A 21,875-nucleotide genomic window follows, 5' to 3' on the forward strand; every position below is an offset into this window, starting at 1 on the left:
GAAGCTTTTTCTTCTAAGTAGTTTTAAGATTGTAAGTGTTCAATATCATTAGGTCTAATAAAATGATATTCTCAAATTTTTAGGACTTATTATTATGACTGGGAAGATGTGGGTAGTAGATTAGGATGAAATGATGCCCTGATTCCAGTACAGCTTATTTGCTGAATTCCCAAGAATATGTGTGTGTATGTATTCTTAATTTTTTAAATCAGTAAAAATACCTTATCTCTTTACCCCATTAACCCTCCTCTAATTGAGAACGAAAGAAAAACAAAAACCCTGTTGCAAACATGTATAGTCAAGCAAAACCAATTTTCACATTGGCCATATGTGTATACACATACGTGTGTATATGTGTGTGTGTATGTATATATGTCTCATTCTGCATTCTGAGTCCAAGGATCTTTTTCAGTTTGCATTTGTTGTCCAGGTATTTTCCATCTATTCATTTTTTAAAAGATAGCAAGTTTCTGATGTATGATTTTAACCACAGTTATATCTTTCTAGCTAACCAGTAAATACAATGATGTATTGCACATTTCCTATCATTTTATTGCATAAATATGCATCAGTCAAGGAATTGATTTCTGCAATAAAATATTTCTTGCCATAAAATAATTAGTACGAGCATATACAATGTTATTTTTAAAAAGGAAAATCCCTGAGACATTTGACTTTCAATAGTCACAATTTTGTATTAGTTGTGATTACTGTATTATCCCTTGACATATCACAAATGTGTCATCAAAATGCATTTCCCTGGTGTTATTAGATTTAAATGTGCTCATCTAAGAGATTGTCAGAGGAAATAAAGAAAACTGGTAATGATTCAGAAGAGAAAAACAAGGACTAGACAGTGTACTGATAAAACCAAGTCAAATAAAGCAAACAAAGGTATTTTTATTATTTGAAAGTGAAAATGAGACATCTGTTTCCATTTTGTCATATTTTGGAGGGCATGACAGTAGAGCACAGTGTGATAGCACACATATGGGTTAATAGAAAGAGCACTGGCCTTCGAATGAGAAGATCCAGGTTGGATTTCTGGCTCTGTTGCTATCTGTTATCCTTTTTAGCCCTATCCAAAAAGGAAATCAGGGCAGCTAAGTGGTACAGTGGATAGAGTAATGGGTCTTGAGACAGGAAGACTCATCTTAGTGAGTTCAAATCTGGCCTCAAATTCTTACTAACTGTGTGACCCTGGGCAAGTCATTTAAACCTGTTTGCCTCAGTTTCCTCATCTGTAAAATGAGCTGGAGAAGGAAGTGGCAAACCATTGCAGTATGTTTGCCAAGAAAACCCCAAATATGGTCACAAAGAATTGGACATGACTGAAATGACTGAACAATAAGAAGGAAGTAGACTGCTTCAGCTTGTAGGCAGGGTTTACCGAAGATCTTTCAGTGAAAGCTAAATGGCTCCTTGGGGACACTGTAGAGGATTGGACTCAGGTCCTTTCCAAATCTAAGCTTTTGTGGTTCTCTACTTAATAGTTATGTAGTCCTGAGCAAGGGCCTTAAACTCATTGAACCTTAGTTTTCTCAGGAGTAAGATGAGAATAACTGCACAGCTTGCCTCTCAGGGTTGTTGTGAGTAAAGAACTTTGCAAAATTTATTATTGTTGTTGGTCTGAGGAAAATCCAGGAATGTGTCCAATCAATCACTCCCATGCTTTCCTCTTCAGTCAGTTGCTATCTACTCACTTTTCCCCCTCTGCCTATAAACATACTCAGGCCTACCTTCCTCTTTTAAAATACTTCACTTGGCCCTCCCGTCTCTGCAAAATGCTAGCCTATAGCTCTCTTCTATTTCACTGTCAAACTTCTAGAATCTTTTGTACTTACTACCTCACTTCTTCACTCCTCTCACTTCTCTGTACCTTGTAGTCTGACTTCCGGACCTAACACTCCTCTATCCATTCTCCTCTCTCCTTTCATGTAGCCATAGTCCTAGTTGAGATCCTCATCATTTCTCACCTAAACTACCTCCTAATAGCCTCCTAATCAGTCTTTCTGGTTCTTCTTTCCTTCATATTTTCTTGAGACAATTGCCAAAGTCTCTTACATGTCACTTCTTTACTATGAGAACTTTTGTGGTTCCCATTGACTGCAGGGTAAAATTAAAACTCCATAGCCTGTTTAAGGTTCACCCTAATTGAACTCCTTCTTTCCTTTCCAGGTGTATTGTATGTTATTCCCCTCCAAAAAAAGAAATAAGGAAGGACCAGAAATACTCTGCTTTCTAGCCAAATTGGACTCCAATTTGGATTGTATTTGGGGGTTCCCCCAGATTAATACTCTATCCTCCACCTGCCATACATTCTTACTTATCATTCCCATTCCTGGAATTCACTCCTTTCTTATCACCACCTTTCAGAATCCTTAGCTTCCTTACAGTTGCTCCCTTCTCAGTGAAGATTTTTCTGATTCTCCCTCCTCCATTCTTCTCATAATGTACTGTTTATGTATGCGTTACATCCCCCTCCCCCCGTACACTGTAAGCTATTCTGGGGCATAGACTATTTGCTGTTTTGGTCTTTGTATTTCCAGCACATAGCACAATTCTGGGCACTTAATAAATGCTGCTTGAATTAAATTAAATTGTAAAGCTACAAAATACGACTTTGTTCTTGTTTTCTACACCTTGGACTCAGACTGAAACAGGCTCCAAAATAAGAACAAATCTAGCTACATACATTGAGCACACTAAAATTGCTTAGACACACAATAATATAGACTGAAAGTTATTTTTTCTTCTTTGCTTTCCTCTTGTGTTACCCCTCAGGTATCTAGGTAAGTTTTATGAATCTTATACTTAAGTAAAAGATCTTCATGAATAAATGTAGTAGTGATTTTATCAGTCAGAACTCTAATTAGTGCTCAGCTGCATCTTCCTAAGGTGTCTTCATTGCCTATTATAAAAGTACTAATACCTAGAGAAGGAAACTACTAGCAACATTGGTACTCGTTTCCAAATTGTCAATATCCATACGTGTGCTGAGCTTCCTTTTACTTGATATGTAAGATTTCCATAGGTTTTAGACATTCTGGGACATAGATGTTTTTACAGTAAAAATGGTTTTCAGGGATATCTTTGTTTTGTTCCCACACGTCTTAGTGTTTGCTGTTTTTCTGAGAAAAGGTGTCCTCCTTGTCTCTATTTCCTCCTCCTTTTCCTGCTAGTGGTACATACGCTGACCTGATAATGCATTTCTGAAACATTGAGTCTGAAACACTGACATACTTCTCAGGGATGGAAATAGAAATTATTTACTCTAGAAAATCTGTGTGTTACTGTTAAATCATTTGCATACTGGAGGAAGGAGAGGTTACAGAATTGAGTTCCCATGTGTTTTCCTACTCTCCACCTCCCCATGTTTCCATCTCTGCTCAAATAAAAGGGAAATGAGCCTAACAGTATAAATAGAATTTTTGTTTCCCCTAAAAGCAATGAACTTCATGTACTGTCCATAAAACATTATTTTTTTCATTCTGAAAAATCTCCCAATTGTACAGTTAATTTGTAGACCTGAATATGATTATCTAGTCTCCTGTTATTTTTAGGGCATCGTACCTAACCTCCTCCAAGACAGTCTCCATACTATTCTGAAGCATCGCTGTGTCATCTCTAAGTGTCTATTTCAGTGTCTCTTCTTACTTAGTTTTAGGAAGTTCTTTATTATATTTTATTATTATGTTATATATCCTATATATTATATTTTATCTTAAAATTTTTGTTGCTGCTGTTAAAGCCCAGCAGTGTGGTGTAGCATAAAAAAAGCACTGGACTTGGAACACTAATATCTAGATTTGAGATACCACTCCAGCACTTGCTAATTGTATGATACTGCATACATTACTTGTCCTCTCTGTGCCTCAGTTTCCTCATCTGTAAAATGAGGATACATGTGCTATCTATCTAACAGGTTTGTTATACGGGGAGTACCTACTCTGTACAATTCTATATGTGTGTGAATGATTATTGTTATTTTCCACCCCTTTCCCCTTCCCATTTCTATATATTGCTTTGAAATATGGAATTGGCAAGCTTGACCCCAAAGATGACATGAGAAAATGCACTTCCCTCTTTTACAGAGCTGGAGGCTCTTGGTGTAGAGAGCATTGCATATATAGCTCAGTTGATGTGCTAGTTAGTTTTATTCACTTGCTTTTTCTGCTTTTTTCCCCTCTCCTTTTTATCCTTTGGAGACAAGGGGTTATTTGTCTAGGTATAGGAGGGCGAGAGGGATATATCTGGAAATGTGTGATGTAACAACAAAAGATATAAATAATTTTCATGAAGAAAAAATATGGAGGTTAAATTAGATATAGTTTTCTAATAAGGACCTGCATGGTCAATGCCAAGGAATTATTATTTTTCAGCTTGTATATATCTCATCCACTATTAATAGATCTTAGTTTCACGTCAGCTTTTTAAATAATAGTTGACTAATGTGCAGTTTGTGGTCCATTATGACAACCTAAGCTTTTTCTCCCTAGTTTGACTTCTTCCCTTCTGGCCACAGAATGAGAAAATTAATATCCATTAGTTGACGAACTGGATGAAAAGCATCAGATTGTTTCATACAAATAGAAAATCATCTTACAATTAAAAATGAACAAATTAAAGTATCTATTTGATAGGCTACTCTAAGGGCAACATTACTGGTATTTATGATTTTAGAAAGAACTTCTTTATGAGGCAGTGTAGTGTAATCAGCACAAAAGAACAGGCTAATGATCTTGAGATTTAGATATAGGCCTGGCCTTAGGAAAACTGAAGGATGTGAAGTTTGTCATCAGTACACTGCCACCACCTCCTTTAGCACCCTTCTCCCCTTCTTCAAGCAACCTCCCATATGTCCAAAGATTCATTGTTCTTCTACTCTTTCTTTTCTCATAAATCTGCCCTGTGGCATCGTGGATAGAGCACTGGATATGGAGTTGAGAAGACCTAAATTCAAATCTGGCCTCAGACACTTACTGTGTCTGAGCAATGTGACTCTGGGCAAGTTGCTTAACCTCAGTTTCCCAAACTGTAAAATGGGAATTATAATAGCATCTACCTCATAGTGTTGTAATGAGGATAAAATGATATAATATTTATAAAGTGCTTTGCAAATCTTTTTCTTTTTTTGTTTAGGCAATTGGGGTTAAGTGACTTGCCCAGGGTCACACAGTTAGTAAGTCTCAAGTGTTTGGTCTGAGGCTGGATTTGAACTCAGGTCCTCCTGACTTCAGGGCCAGTGCTCTATCTACTGCGCCACCTAGCTGCCCTGTGCTTTGTAAATCTTAAAGAGATATATTAGCTTACGTATTAGACAATACATACTAGATAGTATAGATAGATAATATGCTAGTTAATATTATCTGGCTATCAATTTGGAAAAGAGTTGGTAAAACTAATGCACATGAAGAGGGATGCCTGCAAATGGATATGGTATTCTATCTTTTCAAGGGCTGTTTCTGTTTTAATTATGAACAACCTTTTCACTTCAAGGAATTAATTTCCACTGGTGAGATTTCAGGTAGGACCGACAGGCCAGTGAAGTCCTACCTTTGTGGGTTAGGGACCTTCCTTGGATCTCTCAGATCATACTATAAGGCAGTTACCTTATTCCCATTTATATAAAAGATTATCCCTGTCAGGATGTTTCTTCATCTCTGCCACTGACATTGTGAGACTTTGAGAAACAAATTTAACTTTTCTTTAGTTTCTCCATCTATAAGGTTGACGTTATGCTTTTTGAAGAACTATATACTGGTGCTTGAGCAAGATGGTGTGTTCAATACTCTTTACTCTTTGACGTGTTTTTTGTTTAAGTAACAGAATCTGAAAAATAGTAAATGCTATGAGGTGGTAATTGGGAGAATAACTGAGTTGGCAATTTGAGAATTTTTTGGCCTCATTCATATATGTTTTTATCTCTATGTTATTATTTCCTCCTTTAAAAATAGAATTAACTACATCTCTCAGTATGAACCACATTTAAATGTAGTTGTTGACACAGAGTCCAAACTGAAACATAGTGTATTGGACCATATTCTTCTTCATTCCCCAATCACTCCCTTGAAATAACTTAGATTTCTAGGAGTTTATTTTTTTAGGCCATTTTCATTTTCTAGAGCTTGATGGAGCTGGGACTTAAGGATAAGCCAGCCATCTAAGGTATACACAAAGTGCAGCACACAAAGTGAGAGCACAGCAAGGGACTTGGTTTGTTTTTGTTTTTTGTTTAATAACTTTTTTTCAACAAAGGAACTACATAATGCCTTGAAAATTCAATCCCACTTCTGATCCTTACTATTGTATGTGACCATAAACAATTTATTAACCTCTCTGAGCCTGTTTCCCCATCTGTAAAATGGAGTTGTAATACCTAAGTACCTAATTCATAGGTTTGTTGATTAAATTAGGATACACACACACACACACATACACACACATATACACACATATACATATATGTATATTCCTTTCTGAACTTTCAAATGTTATGTAAATGCCATATTTTATTATTAATATATATTTGTTTTATGAGAAGTCAAGTTGCATGTATTTGAGTGAAGACTCAACTTCTCCATTGGGCAATAACAAATAGGGATGCAATTTCCCTTAAGTAAAAATGCTTCTGGTCCTGGTTCTGTCACTAACTAGAAATGTGACCTTGGGTATCTTTCTTAATCTTCATTGATATCAGTCTCATCTGTAAAATACTAGATGATCTCTAAGGTCCTTCCCAGTCCTAAAATTCTATGATTCTGTGACACATCCTCTGAGTGAAAATGAAATAACAGAGGGGCAGAATAGAAGCCAGAAAAAAAGTAAGCATAAAGAATAAAGAAGTAAGAAAATAGCAATTTAACATATTTTAGTTGGTTTTTTTTCAATATTATTTTCATTGTCAGTTCCAAATATTCACCCCCACTTCCACCCTCTCCCCCATTCTTTGAGAAGGCAAGAATTATAATATCCATTATACAAATAAAGCCTATAATTTAGTGTTGTGTAAAGTAAATATTAAGATATAAAACATATATCTTCTTAATTAGAGAAAGTTAAAAGTTGGAGAATGATTGAAAGGACTCGAAATGTGTAACAAAATTTTATTGTTTTGCTGTTAAATTTTTTTGTCATTGAAGAGCTATAATAACTATAGTAAGCCACAAGCTCATACCTTTATATAACACAAATGCAGTTTTTAAAGTATCATAAAATTTTCCTATATAGATTGAACCCAGAGCTCTATAAATTCTTCCCCAAATTCTAAGCACTCTCCAGGAAACTTCTTTTGGTTCTACATAGTACTTTATGGTAGCACTGATTCATTTTCTTCAAATTCAGTAACTTAATAATTAGGCAATTTAATATGAATGAAGAGGGAATTAGAAATGGTGGATTCTACCAGGATTTGTGCTGTCAGTATTATTTGTTTTAAGTATCATTCTTGGGGTCCTAATGCTTTCCTTTCAACAGAAATCCATACCATTATAGCTTTTGGACAGCAGAATGTACATAGCTGTATTGTAAAAATTGTTTTTGATTCCCTTAAGTCATACTTCTTCTCTGGAATGGAAGGCCTCGTGGTGGGAGGGGGCACATATCTGTCCTATACCAGTCCCATACCAGCACAGCATGTTTGCATGGTGACTTGGCCATTTGTGCTGTTTCTCATACAAATATAAGAGAATACTTCATACATACTTACAACAGTATTCTCTCCCACCATGTGGGAAAGGAGTAAAGCTGCATTAATTAACAATTTTTTTTTATTATGAACCTGTCAGACATCAACAAACTTTAATATCTCCTTATATAAAGAACAGAAAAAAGGAGGATTGAATTATGCCACCATGAACGTTTTACAAACAGTTTGGTTTTTAAAGTCCCTATTACGTTTAATGTGATGGTTCCAACATTGCCCCAGTTATCTGTGTACCCTTACGAACTTTCTTCTTCTCTTTTCTGTGTATTTTTCCTTTTTTATCTTTTTGATGGTATAACTATCCATTCCCCTGTTCTCCCCAAAATAAAAGTCATCTCTTATAACAAATACATATAGTCAACAAAACTAATCCATGCTTTGTCTCTCTCTGAAAGATTTATATCTCATTCTATCAGCCAAAAACAGCGTTTATTAAGTACTATATACCAGACACTGTGCTAAGCACTGGGGATACAAAGAAAGGCAAAAATACAGTCCCGAGCTGAAAGAGCTTGTATTCTAATGGGGGATACAACACAAAAATAACTATTTATGTATAAGATATTCTCAGTGTAGCGAGAAGGTAATTGCAGAGGCAAGGCATTAAGTTGGGGAGGGGATGAGGAGAATGGGGGTGGGGAGACAAAGGGCCAGGAAAGGCTTCCTGCAGAAAGTGGGATTTAAGCTGAATCTTGAAGGAATCCAGATTGCTGGCTTAAGGCGGGGGAAAGCATGGAATTGGGGGATGATGTCTTAAGTGGGAGGAAAAGCAATTAGGCCAGTGTACCTAATTATAGATTATAGAGTAGATAGAAGTGAGTAAAGTGTAAGAAGACTGGAAAGAGGAAGGGGCCATGTTTTAAAGGGTTTTAAATGTCAAACAGAAACATTTTGCATTTGATTCTGGAGGTAATAAGGAGCCAGTGGAATTTTTTGAGTGGAAGGGTGACATGGTAAGACCTGTACTTCAGGAAATTTACTTTGGCAGTTGAGTGAAGGATAGATTAGGGGTAAAGAGAGACTTAAGGCAGTAACCAACCAGCAGGCTATTGTGGTAGTCCAGGCATAGGTAATGAGGGCCTGTACCAGAGTGGCAGCATGTGAGTGAAAAGAAAGGGATATTCCTAGGCCATGTTGAGAAGGTAGAAACAACAAGACTTGACAAGAAATATGTTGAAAGAGAGAAAGGAGTCAAGGATGGAACTGATGTCACAAGCCTAGATGACAGGAAGGAAGATGGCCTTTTGACATTGATAGGGAAGTTTGGAATGGGAGGATTTGGGCAGAAAGATTATGAGTTGTGTTTTGAACATATTGAGTTTGAATTGTCTATGGGACATCCAGTTCAAAATTTCTAGAAGGCAACTGGTAAATCAAGAGTAGAGCTCAAGAGGAGAATGAGTTCTAGATATAAAGATCTGGGAATCATCTGTATAGAGATGATAATTGAACCCATGGGAGCTAATGGCTATTATCAAGCAAGATAGTGTAGAGGGAAAAGAAAAGAGTGCCCAGGACAGAACTTTGGGGGACATTCACAAGTTAGTGAGAATAGCAGGATTAAGATTCAGCAGAGATGAAGAAGGAACGTTTGGGCAGGTAGAAGAAGCAAGAGAGGAGAAACCTTGAAGAGAAGAAAGTATCCCAGCAGAGAGAACAATGAACAGTGTCAAAGGTGTAAGATTTACATTTCACAATTAAGGAATTATTGGTAACTTTAGAGAGAGAAGCTTCAGTTGAATAAGACTACAGAGAGTTTAGAAGCAAGTGAAGGAAGAAAGAGTGGAGACACTCAATGTAGATGTCTATCTCAAAGAGTTTAGCCATGAGAGCAAGGAGAGAGAACAGTAGCAAGTGGGGCCAGTAGGCATTTTTTTAAGAATAGAGAGACATGGTTCTGTTTTTAGAAAGCAAAGAAGCATCCAGTAGCTGAGGGGAGACTGAAGATGAGAGAGACAGCAAGCGGGAGGAGGGGGAGACAGAGACAAAGACAGAGAGAGGAGAGACAGCAGTCTCCTAAGGGAGATGTGAGGGGTTGGGATCAGAGGTATATGTCAAAAGGAGTGCTTTCAGAAGGATGCCCAACTCTTTTTTTTCACATAGAACTTTTATTCATACCTTTCACTATAAAGACACTACAGAAAACTTAATAATCAAGCTATGAGGCCAAACAAAACAGATTTATCTTGAAAAAAGACACACTGGTGAATTCTACAAAAATAATTAATCATATTGTCTAGGACAAAGTAGTTCGTGGGCCTTTGGGTGGGTGGGGACCTCTCAACATCTTTGGTTTAATCTCTCAGCCTTTCAAGGACTAGAAGGAAAACAAAGAGTGAAAGAGTTAGAACAGAAGGAAGAAAGAAAGAAAAAGAAATAAGAGAGGACAATAAAGAAAGGGAAGAATGGGAGAAAGGACAAAGAGAAATTGACCATCTCCTCCCATCGTGCTTTAAGGTATACATGCCAAGGGGCAGGTAGGGAGCACAGTTGATAACGCACCAGCCCTGGGGTCAGAAGGACCTTAGATACTTACTAGCTATATGACTCTTGGGCAAGTCACTTAACACTGATTGAAGGAGACCCAACTCTTGAGGTGAAAGAGGAGGTAGTAGAGAAATAGACTTGAGTGATGTGAGGTAAGAAAGGGAGAAGAGCTTTCAGAGATGGCCTTAATTTTTAAGTGAAGTATTTGTTGAGGTCCTTAGCTGAAAGGGTGGGAGGAGGAGGTCCTATAAGAATCATAAGGAGGAATATAAAGGGTTAGTATCACTGTTCTGGTGAGTGGAGTAGTGAAACATAAAAGGATTGCTTTGCTGCACTGAGGAGCCAGTTAGGATTAAATAATAGCAGTGGTAGACTAAAAGGGAAGGTGTTGGGATGAAGAGGATAGTGTGGAGAGTTGAACTGATTTACCAGGTGATCAAAATAGGGAAGGGAGGAGAGTGTACCTAGTATAAGGTGATGGTCTGCAGAAGAAACTGAGTTGAAGAGGCTATAAAAGAGATTGTGAGGACAAATTACAGATACAGGGTAAGATGGAATGATAAGAGGACTTTCTGTACCATTCATCCATCACCTCTTTACCAGCACTTAGAATAGTGCCTGGAACAGAGTTGGTGCTTAATAAATGCAAGTTATTTAATATTTAACAAATACTAGTTAAAATATGGATATACCCCTTGTTGCATGTTGTCTCTCTATTAAATTGTGAGCTCCTTGAGGGCTGGGACTGTCTTTTAACTTCTTTGTCAAAAGCACTCCCAAGTGCTTAGCAAAGTACCCGGCACATGGTAGGTGCTTAATAAGTGTTTATTGATTGATTGACTAGTTACCTGAACCTGACTTGACTTCCAAGAGATACAAAACACAATTCAGCTCCTTGTCTTAATACAACTTAGTAGTGTTTGGCATTGGGCAAGACTCTGAATGTTGTCCAAGAAAATGTACTATGGAAATACTAGAAACACCTTGTAACAATTTCACCCATAACATGGACCTTCAACATGAACCACCAAAGATTCCATCTGAGTAAAGCGCTAGTGCGTTATCATCCTGGGATTGATGCCATAACACTGTCCTAAACATTAAACTACTGGAATGTCAGAGCTAAAATGCCAAAACAATGCATGGGCTAATAATGCTGGCCTTTTGGAATTATTCATGTTTAGGCTGGCAAAGGCTATGCAGTAAAAACCTAACTAGTAAACGAAAGCATGGATGAGAAATTCCTACAAATAGTTCAATATGTAGAAATATCTGTGTAAGTCAGAAAGTGCTATTCATAATATTTTCTCCTATTTCTCATCTTATATAGAAACTGTCCAATATGTGTGATATGCTGATATCACATGGTGATATCATTTAGGCTATCCTGACATCAGTTGGTGATGTTACCAGAGGTTATACCATCATTAGGAGAACATTCTTTGAGTTCATTAATTCATTCCATTAACGAACAATAAATGTGAGGCATAATTTATTGCAGAGCATTATACTATGTGTTGGGGTATGATACAGTGAGCCAGGTAAGACCAGGTCAGCACCAAAATTGACCCACAGGCAAATCACTTGACCTATCGGATACTCAGTTTCTCCACATCTACAATAGGAATAATAGAATCATAAATCTAAAACTATAAAAGACACTAGAGGCAAATGTACTCACAAGCTAAGTAGTGTCAAGCATCCCCTATGTATCAGGTGCTGGGGATATGGAGACTATCACCTCATTTTACAAATGTCAGAATATGCCTACCGAGGTTAAGTGATGTATATGTCCAGTGCCACACAAGGCTTAGCACCTAGGTCTTCTGACCCCAGAGCCAGGGCTGCTTTCACAATATCATACTTTATCCACATGCATAATGATAACAGCTGACATATATCATTTTGTATCTATGTATCATTTATTATTTATCAATATCATATTAATATTTTATATATAATGTTACCATTTCAAAGTGTTATACATATATTATATGAATATTGTTTGTATGACCTGTTTTATGGAGTTGTTTTGAGGGAAATTATTTCATATGCATCCAAGTGTTGTTAAATGTGAATTATTATTAATATAAAATATAGTCCTTGACCATCATGGAATTTTTAGACTAGTTGAGGGTCAGACAAAAACATAGATAACTATATGCATAATATTATATGGTGAATTTAGAGAGGCATAAAACACATTGTTCTATGTGAATTCTCAGAGTTGATTTCCTAACTGTGTTTATGGACTCATACTGCTAAGCAACCCCTGTGACATTGTCTGAGGAATGAGGAAAGCAGTCTGTGACTTTTCTCCATGTCCTCTCCTTTCAAACCATCAAAAAGAGATTTCATTGTACAGCACTGAGAGTAGCGCTTCTCCTTCCTACCCCCCACCCCCACCACAGAGTTCTGATTTCATCTTTTCCTTATCTGTATGTAGCACAACGGGTCAATATGTGTAAGTGAAAACAGACCAACTTGGCACTGCAGGATCATTGACTTGCTCCTGGATGGATTCCCTCCCATTATTTCAGTTTTCATTAAAACTTTGTGATGTGAAAAGGGAGCCAGACTCTCTAGCTTCGCCATAAGTTCGTGCTATTTTGAATCACTGGCTTCTTCGACACCAGCATCGGAATATGAAACATTTGGGGATGGCAGAAGATTAACTAAAGATGCAAAACACACATTCATAACCCATGTAAGACTACCCCAACTTACGTTATGACCAAGTCTAAACTACCATAAGAATCATGAGACCATCCTATAGTCATTCTTAGACTGATTGTCCATTTATATCATTTTCAGTGTGTAATTCAATGCCCTTCTGTAACGTCGTTTTGCCAAACGTGTTTTACAAAACAAATTAAAATTAACATGTACTAATTAATAAATAAAGCTGTGCTTTGAATGAGGGAGGTGTTACACAACTATTATGAAATGCCATAATGAAATTGTAAAGCCTTATTTTTAATACTTTTTACTTTTTGTCCATTTGGAGTTAGTTGGTGGCATGTATTTGACATTGCAAGAGGTCAATTTTTTTTTCTCCTAAAGACTAGTTATAGATGAAGATAGAATGCTTTTATGCTAAACTATTTATTATATATCAGCTATCTGTGAGACTATGGGGGATTTTGTTTGTGGGGGCTTTGTGCATGTGAGTGCTAAATTTCTGTGTGTTTCCTCTGTTTTATAGGCTGGAAAAAGAAAGCATTCAGCAGAGCTTTAGCAGTAACGCAAAGGCCCAAGCCCTTCAGGCCCAGCAAAGAGAGCAGGAGCTGACACAGAAGATGGAGCAAATGGAAGCCCAGCATGAGAAAGCTGGTAGGTGGTCGGGAAGGATTAGAGCCTGGGCACTCGCTCACAAGCTAGGCCCACGCCTCACTGTGAAATGACATCAGGAACACCTGTAACCTTTGGCTGGCCGAAGGGAGCAGATGCTAACGACACCGGAGATTCCGAATTACATATTAGTTAGCGTTTAAAAGAGAAAATGGAAAGTATTGCCCACTGTCTGTTGATTTCAGAGTGCTGCTCTCACATCTGTTGCACCATCTGGATTATGAGTTTATTTACCTGTGTTCAAGAAATGTAAAGCTGAGAGAGACCACAACAAAGTAGAAAAACAAAGGGCTTGTTTTTGGCTGGATTTTCAGGCACACATGTTATATAAAGAAAATAGCATCAGAAGCTCTGCGGGAAATGCTCTGAGCTTACAGTTAAAGTCTCCTGAATAGCATTGAATAGTTCCCACAGTACACACATTATAGCTACTCTAAAAGCCTAATGAGTTTGCCTCAGCATCCAAACTGGAGAAAAGCTTTAGCCATTAATCGGTTCTTAATTCACTGTCGCAGCTGGATGTAATTCAGTGGCTCCAAATTGATATGTTCCTTTATTTAATCTTTGAAGCCTCGAACATTTTTAGCATTTGTATGATTCCCCTCCCCCTTCCCAATCTAGAAAGGATGTTTAATCCTTTGCATTCTTCAAGTTATTGCAACTGATATTAAAATTCACTAATACAAGGCCTTGGCCACAGCTGGCAGCTTGGCTAAAAACTGACGTCTTTCATCGCATTGGCTCCATTCTGCAGACTCAGTTGGCCAGTAACTCTTTACCTTTAATTTGAAAGTAAAATGCACTTTGAAACTCTGCATTTTGATTTGTTCAGTCAGAGCCTTCTTTAGTCCCTTTCAGTGTTGAGCTGGGTATGTTCATGGACAGTGTTAGTCAAAACAAGACAGTATTTGTTATTAGAATTTCATACTACAGATTCTGTAAGCCTATTGTACAATTAACGGAGAAGCTTAATTAGTCATTTCTTTTCCAGAAATTTTATTGTTGCGTTTTAGTATACTGAGATAGTTTGTTTTGTATACCATATACTGCTGTCACTTACTAGTTTTCTTATACTTAAAGCTTATATGTGTTTTATTATATAGTTCACATAGAATGTTTGGTAATTATCATAATTCATGCACATACAGGTTAATATTACCTGTCTTTCATTTTCTGGGCAAATTATCTAAAGGAGCTTAATTAAATAACTTAGTTCCATATAAAGTTTCATCTATACCATATTGACCTATGTAATTACCTCTTCAGATGAAAAAAAAAGATATTTTCTTATACTGGCCTCTGGCCAACAACAATAATTTCTGACCAGACTTAACCTAATAGGTATTTTGCCACCAACATGAGAGAGAGAGAAAATTATGGGATAAATTATTCCAGACTGCCACTGCTACCAGAGGCCTGGTGATTACAGAGCTCTAGGCAGAGCCTCTGAAGGCTTGATCAGGGTAATTTACCATCTTTAACACCTCTTTGAACACATTTCTTTTTACAGGTCATTTTCATTTCTTCACCTGCTATTACTAAATGTTTGAAGTAGCTCCTAACGAAGCAGCATTCCAAGGGAAAAAAATAGTATGGGAGGGTCAGGGGAAGAAAAGGGAAAGCAAATGCTTTTCTCTTCAAAGTTGAGAACCTGTAAGCATAAATGATGCATGAAGTAACTGCATGACACCAAAGAATGATCCAATGAGTTTCATTTACCTCATTCTGTATTTGTGAACAACTGATTAGTGAACACCTTGAATTTATAGTCGAATAATCATTGTAACTATCTAGCGTTAGCCTATTCACCCATAGCTCTGTAACGGTATTTTAAAATGTATTTTTAAAAATTTGGTCAGCATATATATGACTGAGGCCTTGTTAGTTGTGTGATGTTTGCAAAACTGAATGCCTCAGGAAATTTAAAGGAAAGTAGAAATTGCCCTTTGACCTAAGGGTCACTGAAAATGACCTATGGAAAACAAGGTTGCAGTCTCAGTCTCTATCTTTTTATATGTGGCAACATTGCAAAGCTTCAATTATAATCACCTTAATTGCTTGGGGGGATATTATTATTTCTAGAAAGTGAACAATTTTCATTGCTGAGCTCCCAGAATACATTTATGGCAAAGCTGAAGGAAGAATGCTGTATGTTAGCCCAGAAATTGGAAGAAATTACAGGCAAAAACAGGTAGGCCAAAATAAGTCACATAATACTTTATCTGTGAGATTTCTGTTATTTATCTTCTGAAAAGTAGAACAGGAATTTTGTTCACCCTTTATAAATTAAGTGGTCCTGTCTCTTGTAGATGCTAATATTCTTTTTGATAAGTAATATTATCTTTTTGAATTTTTTTATTGTTATACCTGAATTGCTGTTTTTGCACATGTGCACATTTGTGTGTATGTATATTATCAATGTGTGCATCCTAAAGCAGATACAAGAAATGACTAATTACAGAAAACAGAATTTCAGAAGAAAAATTATTTAGTAAAATATACCAATGCACAAAGGAGTCAGTTATTTCATCAGTGTGTGGGGGCTCTTGGTGTGGAAACTCTCTCAACTGAGATAGATGCAAGTCTTAGTAGATTAAAATAATGATAACTATAGCTGGCACGTACATAGTACTTTAAGGTTTGTAAAGTGCTTTATGTACATTAATTCATTTGGTCTTCACAATAACCTTGTAGGGGCTCATAATAACCCTGTTATCCTAGGGTATTGCTGCCTGAGACGTGTCAAGTAAGTGACTTGCCTAGGGTCAAACAGCTAGTTAAAAGATGGATTTTAAACTAAGTCTTCCCGATTCGATTTACTGCCTCTGCTTTTGTGAAGTATTCTTATAGAAATACAGTAAATATCTTACATTTAAATAGAACAGTTTTATGCTGAAATTATTAGCACTGTTTCCAGTGAACAAATACGAAGTAACTTTTAGTCATATAATATTTCTGAGAATTGTAGGTGTTTCAATAGAAAGGGGATATTTCAGAAACAAAATCATTTCTGGAATGTGCTTTATTATGGAAGATGCAACCAAAAGAAGTGCCAATGCTCTTTTGTAGCTTTTTATTAATTTGGACCTTTATGTGAATTGTTTTTCATGGTTTTATAGCCAGCCATATGTTCCCAGAGAATATTTATTTTTTTCTTGGTTAGATTAGGCACTATAACCAATCATTCAACAAGTATTTATTAAGCACCTACTATATAAGTCCTAATGCGTTAGTCAATTAAATTGAAAGAATTAATGCAGCTCTGAAGGTGCCTGAGAAGAAACTGGGCTACCAGTCCCAAGACTAATACTAGGTAGCTGTTAGACTATGTCAAGTCAATGAGCCTTCCTCTCATCTACAAAACAAGGGGTTTGGAATAGGTGATTCCTAAAATTCCTCCTAGCTGCAATATTTTCTAATTCATATTAAATGTACTTTGAATGTATAAAGAATTTCATGGATTGCACAAAAAAATCATTGAGCATTTTAAAAGGGAAAGTCAAAATAGATGTCATATCACATAATGATCTGATAAAATAGTGCGGGTAGCTCTAGGGCTCTGCATCTCTCCCATTTTTTTACATAACTTTTTTTCTCCCAGCATAATCAAAACACTATAACAAATAAACCAATGTTTTTATGTATCCATATTGAAAAAGAAAATTCTTAGAGAAACGGAACATTGCTGCTCACTGGGCAATTTTTCTTGAATCTCCAACATCAACACACCAACCAAATAAATGGCATCTCTCCTGGACAACTGCAAGATCCATGAGTACCAAAGGCCTTTCTCTTTCCTCTTACAGGGTTTGCATATGATCAGAGTCCCTTATGTGTAGTCAGAAAATTCAATGAATGGTTTTGACTAACTAGAAAAGCATATGACCCTTAAACTGATTTCAGAGGAAACTCAGGGCACAAGGAATTCTGGGACCAACATACTGTCAACCGGGCATGGACCATTTAAGGAACATGTTAATTAGGGGTGATGGAGAACAAGCAATGAAGATACTTCTTGTTGATGTTCAGTCATTCAGTTATGTCCAACTCTTTGTGACCCCATGGACCATAGTGTGCTATGGCCCTTCTGTGCTCCACTATCTCTCGAAATCTGAAGATACTTGCCCCATCTTAATAAACTAACCAAATATCTCGTGTTTTGGAGGGGAAAGGCATGAGGTGGCTAAATGCCTTGACCTCTAATTATTATGATGTGGCAGGGCCAATAGGAAGTAATTTACTTCTCCATGAAATACTATCATAAGCATCTCTAGTTGCCTTTTTTTTTTGATTGGTTGGTGACATTTGATTTACTTTTCTTACGACATGATAAAAGCATCTACCAAAACATATGTTACATGTAATTAAAAGTTTTATTATTTAGAATTTGTATCATGCTTTGTACTTTCAGCTCACTATGTAACTGTAAACTAATTGTTTTAACTTGCCTTTACTATCACTAATGAGGCAAAATGAGACTGATATACCTATTTAAAATAGTGATACTGCACTTCATTTGCTACTCCTTTCAAAAGAAGTCAATGAAATAACATAATAGAAAACAAAAGTTCTGGGGCAGGTAGGTGGCGTGGTGGACACAGCACCGGCCCTGGAATCAGGAGGACCAGAGTTCAAATCCGGCCTCAGACACATACTTCCTAGCTGTGTGACACTGAGCAAGTCACTTAACCCCAATTGCCTCACTAAAAGAAAAAGAAAACAAAAGTTTTGATCAAAGTGATGGCAATAGAATTTCAGGGAAGAATGACATATATTATCAGGACCTTATGGGGAGGCAGTTTGCATATGCATGGGTTTCACAGAGGTCCAGAGTACAACCAGGTGAAACTATTTCCAGGTCACCAGATATTCTTTTAATTCTTAATATGTCTCTTCCACCTCTTTTCTTTTCCACTGTATTCATTTAAAACTTTGTGCCTTTCCATTGCCCTGGCCTCAGTTTTCCCATGATCTTGATCTTGATCTTGACTCTGTAGTAGTAGCAATAAAAATAATAGCTAACATTGACATAGCATTTACTGTGTGTCAGACCCTGTGCTAAGCTCATTACAATTATTATCTCCTATGATCCTCACAACAACCCTGAGAGGTAAATGCTGTTATTATTCCCATTTTACAGATGAGGAGACTGTGGCAAATGGGTTAAGTTCCTCGCCCAGGATCACATAGCTTAGTAAGTATCTGAGGCTGGATTTGAACTCAGGTTTTCCTGACTCCACACCCAGGGTTTTATCCACTGCACCACCCAGCTGCCCCAGGAACCTGGTTGTATTTTTGATGGTGTGTCCTCTGTATTGGCTCTACTTCACTCCAGATCCTGTTGTCTGCATTTCTGATCTTAATTCCTTCTTCCTACTCTTCATAATAGTTCTGATGATTTTGTAGAAACAAAGTTTCATCCTAATTGAGGTTAATCTAGCCATAGAGGCTTGAATCTCTTACCCTGACATCTATGAAAATACAATAAAATCTTGTTTTAAAAGCATTTTACCATGACTTTGAAAGTGAACTTTTGATTAATTTAAGCAACAACTTATTTAACTCCTAAGGTATACTGTGTATAATGCAGAGTATGATTAGTAAAATATATATTACTATATGTAATAATATATTATATGTATATCATATATATGTATATGTGTGTGTATGTGTGTGTGTATATATATATATATATGTGTATATATATATATACCAAATCTGATGGTCTTTTCTTAGTGATCACCTTTCTTGACTTCTCTGTAGCTTTTGCCCCTGGTGATTACCCTCACCTCCCTACCTCAGATCTCATCCCACTCCAATCCATTCTCCACAAAGCTGCCAAAGTGACTTTCCTTAAGTATAGGTCTTAACATGGCACTCCCCTACTCAGCAGATTCCATCAATTCTCTATATTTCTGGACTAAACATAAAAAGACAACTTTGAGGGGCCCCTAAAATAATAATAGCTAGCATTTATATAGCATTTTAAGTCTTGCAAAGTGCTATGCACATATTATCTCATTTGATCCTCGCAACAATCCTGGGAGGTAGGTGCTATCATTATTCCCATTTTTACAGATGAGGAAACTGAGGCAGACAGTAGTTGTGACTTGCCCAGGATCACACAGCTAGTAAGTATCTGAGGAGAGATCTGAATTAACTCCAAGTTCAACCCTCTACTCTGCCACCCAAGCTGCCTCACATTTTACAGCATCATAAAATATACATTTTCCATGTTCCTATTTACTTGAGTCAGTCTTTTCCCCTCTAAGGAAATTCAGCATGAACTTGGAGTCAATGGATCATAGGGTCATGGCTTTGGATTTGGAAGGGGTCATCTTGTCCCTCTACCTTGTTTTACAGATGAGAAGACTGATTCTCAGAGGTCTGAAAGCTGGTGAGTGGGGGGAGGTGGAAATAAAACCTAGGTCCTCAGAATCCAAATGCTGCAGTCTTTCCATTGTCCCATGTCGCAATATGACATTTGCTTACCTGAGTTCCAAATTCCAGTTATAACATTTAATTTTGTGACCCTCATTAATTCATTAAACCTCTCTGAATTGCAGTGTTCCTATTCTATAACATCGTAGAATATAAGAGCTGGAAGGAACCTCAGAAGTCCTGTAGTATAAACTGTAAAGGGAGAACTAATGGCCCCGCTACTTGCTTTACAGAAGATTTGTGTGAGAATCGAATGCAGGTTAATGTATGAGAAGTGTTACGTAAAATCTTAAAATGCTGTTGAAATGTGAGCCATATTTTCATCCTGTCCTCTATCATCTTCTGTAGTAAAGAAAGCACGAATTCCAAACACCAAATCCCACACAAATTAAATGGCAACAGAAGAGAGAAATAAAGAGAATGTAGTTTTGTTTTATTTTGTTTTTAGGGTCTCCACCTGATTCCTTTTAGGCCTGTGGATGCTATGTCCATTTACATGACATTTATATTTTATGCTTTGCAGAAAATGGCCTCAGTTCTGCTTTTAGGCTTCTTAGGAGAAATGTGTGAAGATTGAAATAGTCAGCTTTGTATCAAAAAACCCAAGATTATTTCTTTTTAAAATAGATTCTGTTTGTTTTCTTTTTTTGTCACACAGGAAGGAACTCACTCAAGTCTGCCTCTATCCTATGCTTGATTTCAAAAGTATCTCATATTCACGAGATTTGAAGTGAGACACATCTCATAGTGCTTTTAAATACATCAGGCCATTTGGCTTTCATGTAAATTTGGTTTAAGGGGGATTGAACATAGATGGCCAATAAAGGTTTGTTAAGTGAATGATTGAGCTCTTTTAAAATTTTAACAGTCCACTGCCCCCAAATTTTTATTGTAGTGCAATGGGAGATTTCCTCCTGGATTTTGCTAAAAGGAGAATATGATAAATTCTCATGAAAGGTGCTATTTGTTATACACTTGTCACCAAAATTAAAAGCGTATAATTGTTTTTAAGAGCTTCTTTCCTTCATACATTTCAGTGATACATTTCTGTGTTATTCACAGTTCATTACTATATAAGTTGATTCACACTAATTTAAATGATCTAGTTTACTATTAGATCTAGTCAGCTGAGTACACATCATTCAGAACCAGCAGGAAAATTTTCAGATTGGGATCTTCATCTCTTTATATCCCTATCCATTTTTACCACCCTTGTGACAGGCTATGCTGCAGAAGTATTTTGAGTTGGTTACATATGTCTGTATATGTTAAGCTTTAGTAGCTTAAAACTGCACCGTGACTATTGAGATACTCCGTATATCTCCTTTTTTCCCTAAGGAAACTGTAAGCTTCTTGAAAACTGACTTTGTCTTCTCCTTTTTATAGTTATCTGAACAAAGCACAGTGCTTTTGCACATACTAAGGTGTTAGGTCTCCAGCATGGTGCTCTCTGAAGAGATGTGTGTGTGTGTGTGTGTGTGCACGTGTGTGAGATTCCATTCTAACAGTAAAATATTTTAAAGATTTTGTGTCCTGCTGCCTATGTGTGTGATTTAGGCAGTGACGTGGTGGTGTAGATAGAAAGCCCTGAATCTGGAGTCCGGAAGACCTGAGTTCAAATCCAGCCTCAGACACGTACTAGTTGTGTGGCCCTGGGCAAGTCACTTAACCCCTATTTGCTTCAATTTCTTCACCTGTAAAATGGGGATAATAACACCTACCTCTCAGAGTTGTTATGAGAACCAAATGAGATGATAACCGTAAAGCACTTAACACAATGCCTGGCACATAACAAATGCCATATAAATGTTAACTATTATTGTTATTATTATTAATAACACCTACCTCACAAGGATAAAAATACAAGGATAAAATACGAGTGAATATGTGA

General features: G+C 36.9%; 1 protein-coding gene across 5 annotated transcripts in view; it reads left to right on the forward strand.

Annotated features, from left to right (window-relative positions):
* LOC114050146 (serologically defined colon cancer antigen 8 homolog) overlaps nucleotides 1-21,875 on the forward strand; it is a 268,476-nt gene that overhangs the window by 148,974 nt on the left and 97,627 nt on the right. For all 5 annotated transcript variants that reach the window (XM_027871749.1, XM_027871748.1, XM_027871747.1 and 2 more), the window contains 2 exons: nucleotides 13,398-13,525; nucleotides 15,626-15,734. In XM_027871749.1, coding sequence (XP_027727550.1) covers nucleotides 13,398-13,525; nucleotides 15,626-15,734 — 237 coding nt within the window. The remainder of the gene's footprint in view (nucleotides 1-13,397; nucleotides 13,526-15,625; nucleotides 15,735-21,875) is intronic.

This window comes from Vombatus ursinus, unplaced genomic scaffold (assembly GCF_900497805.2).
Source record: "Vombatus ursinus unplaced genomic scaffold, bare-nosed wombat genome assembly UNPS02014798.1, whole genome shotgun sequence".
Taxonomy (NCBI): Eukaryota; Metazoa; Chordata; class Mammalia; order Diprotodontia; family Vombatidae; genus Vombatus; species Vombatus ursinus.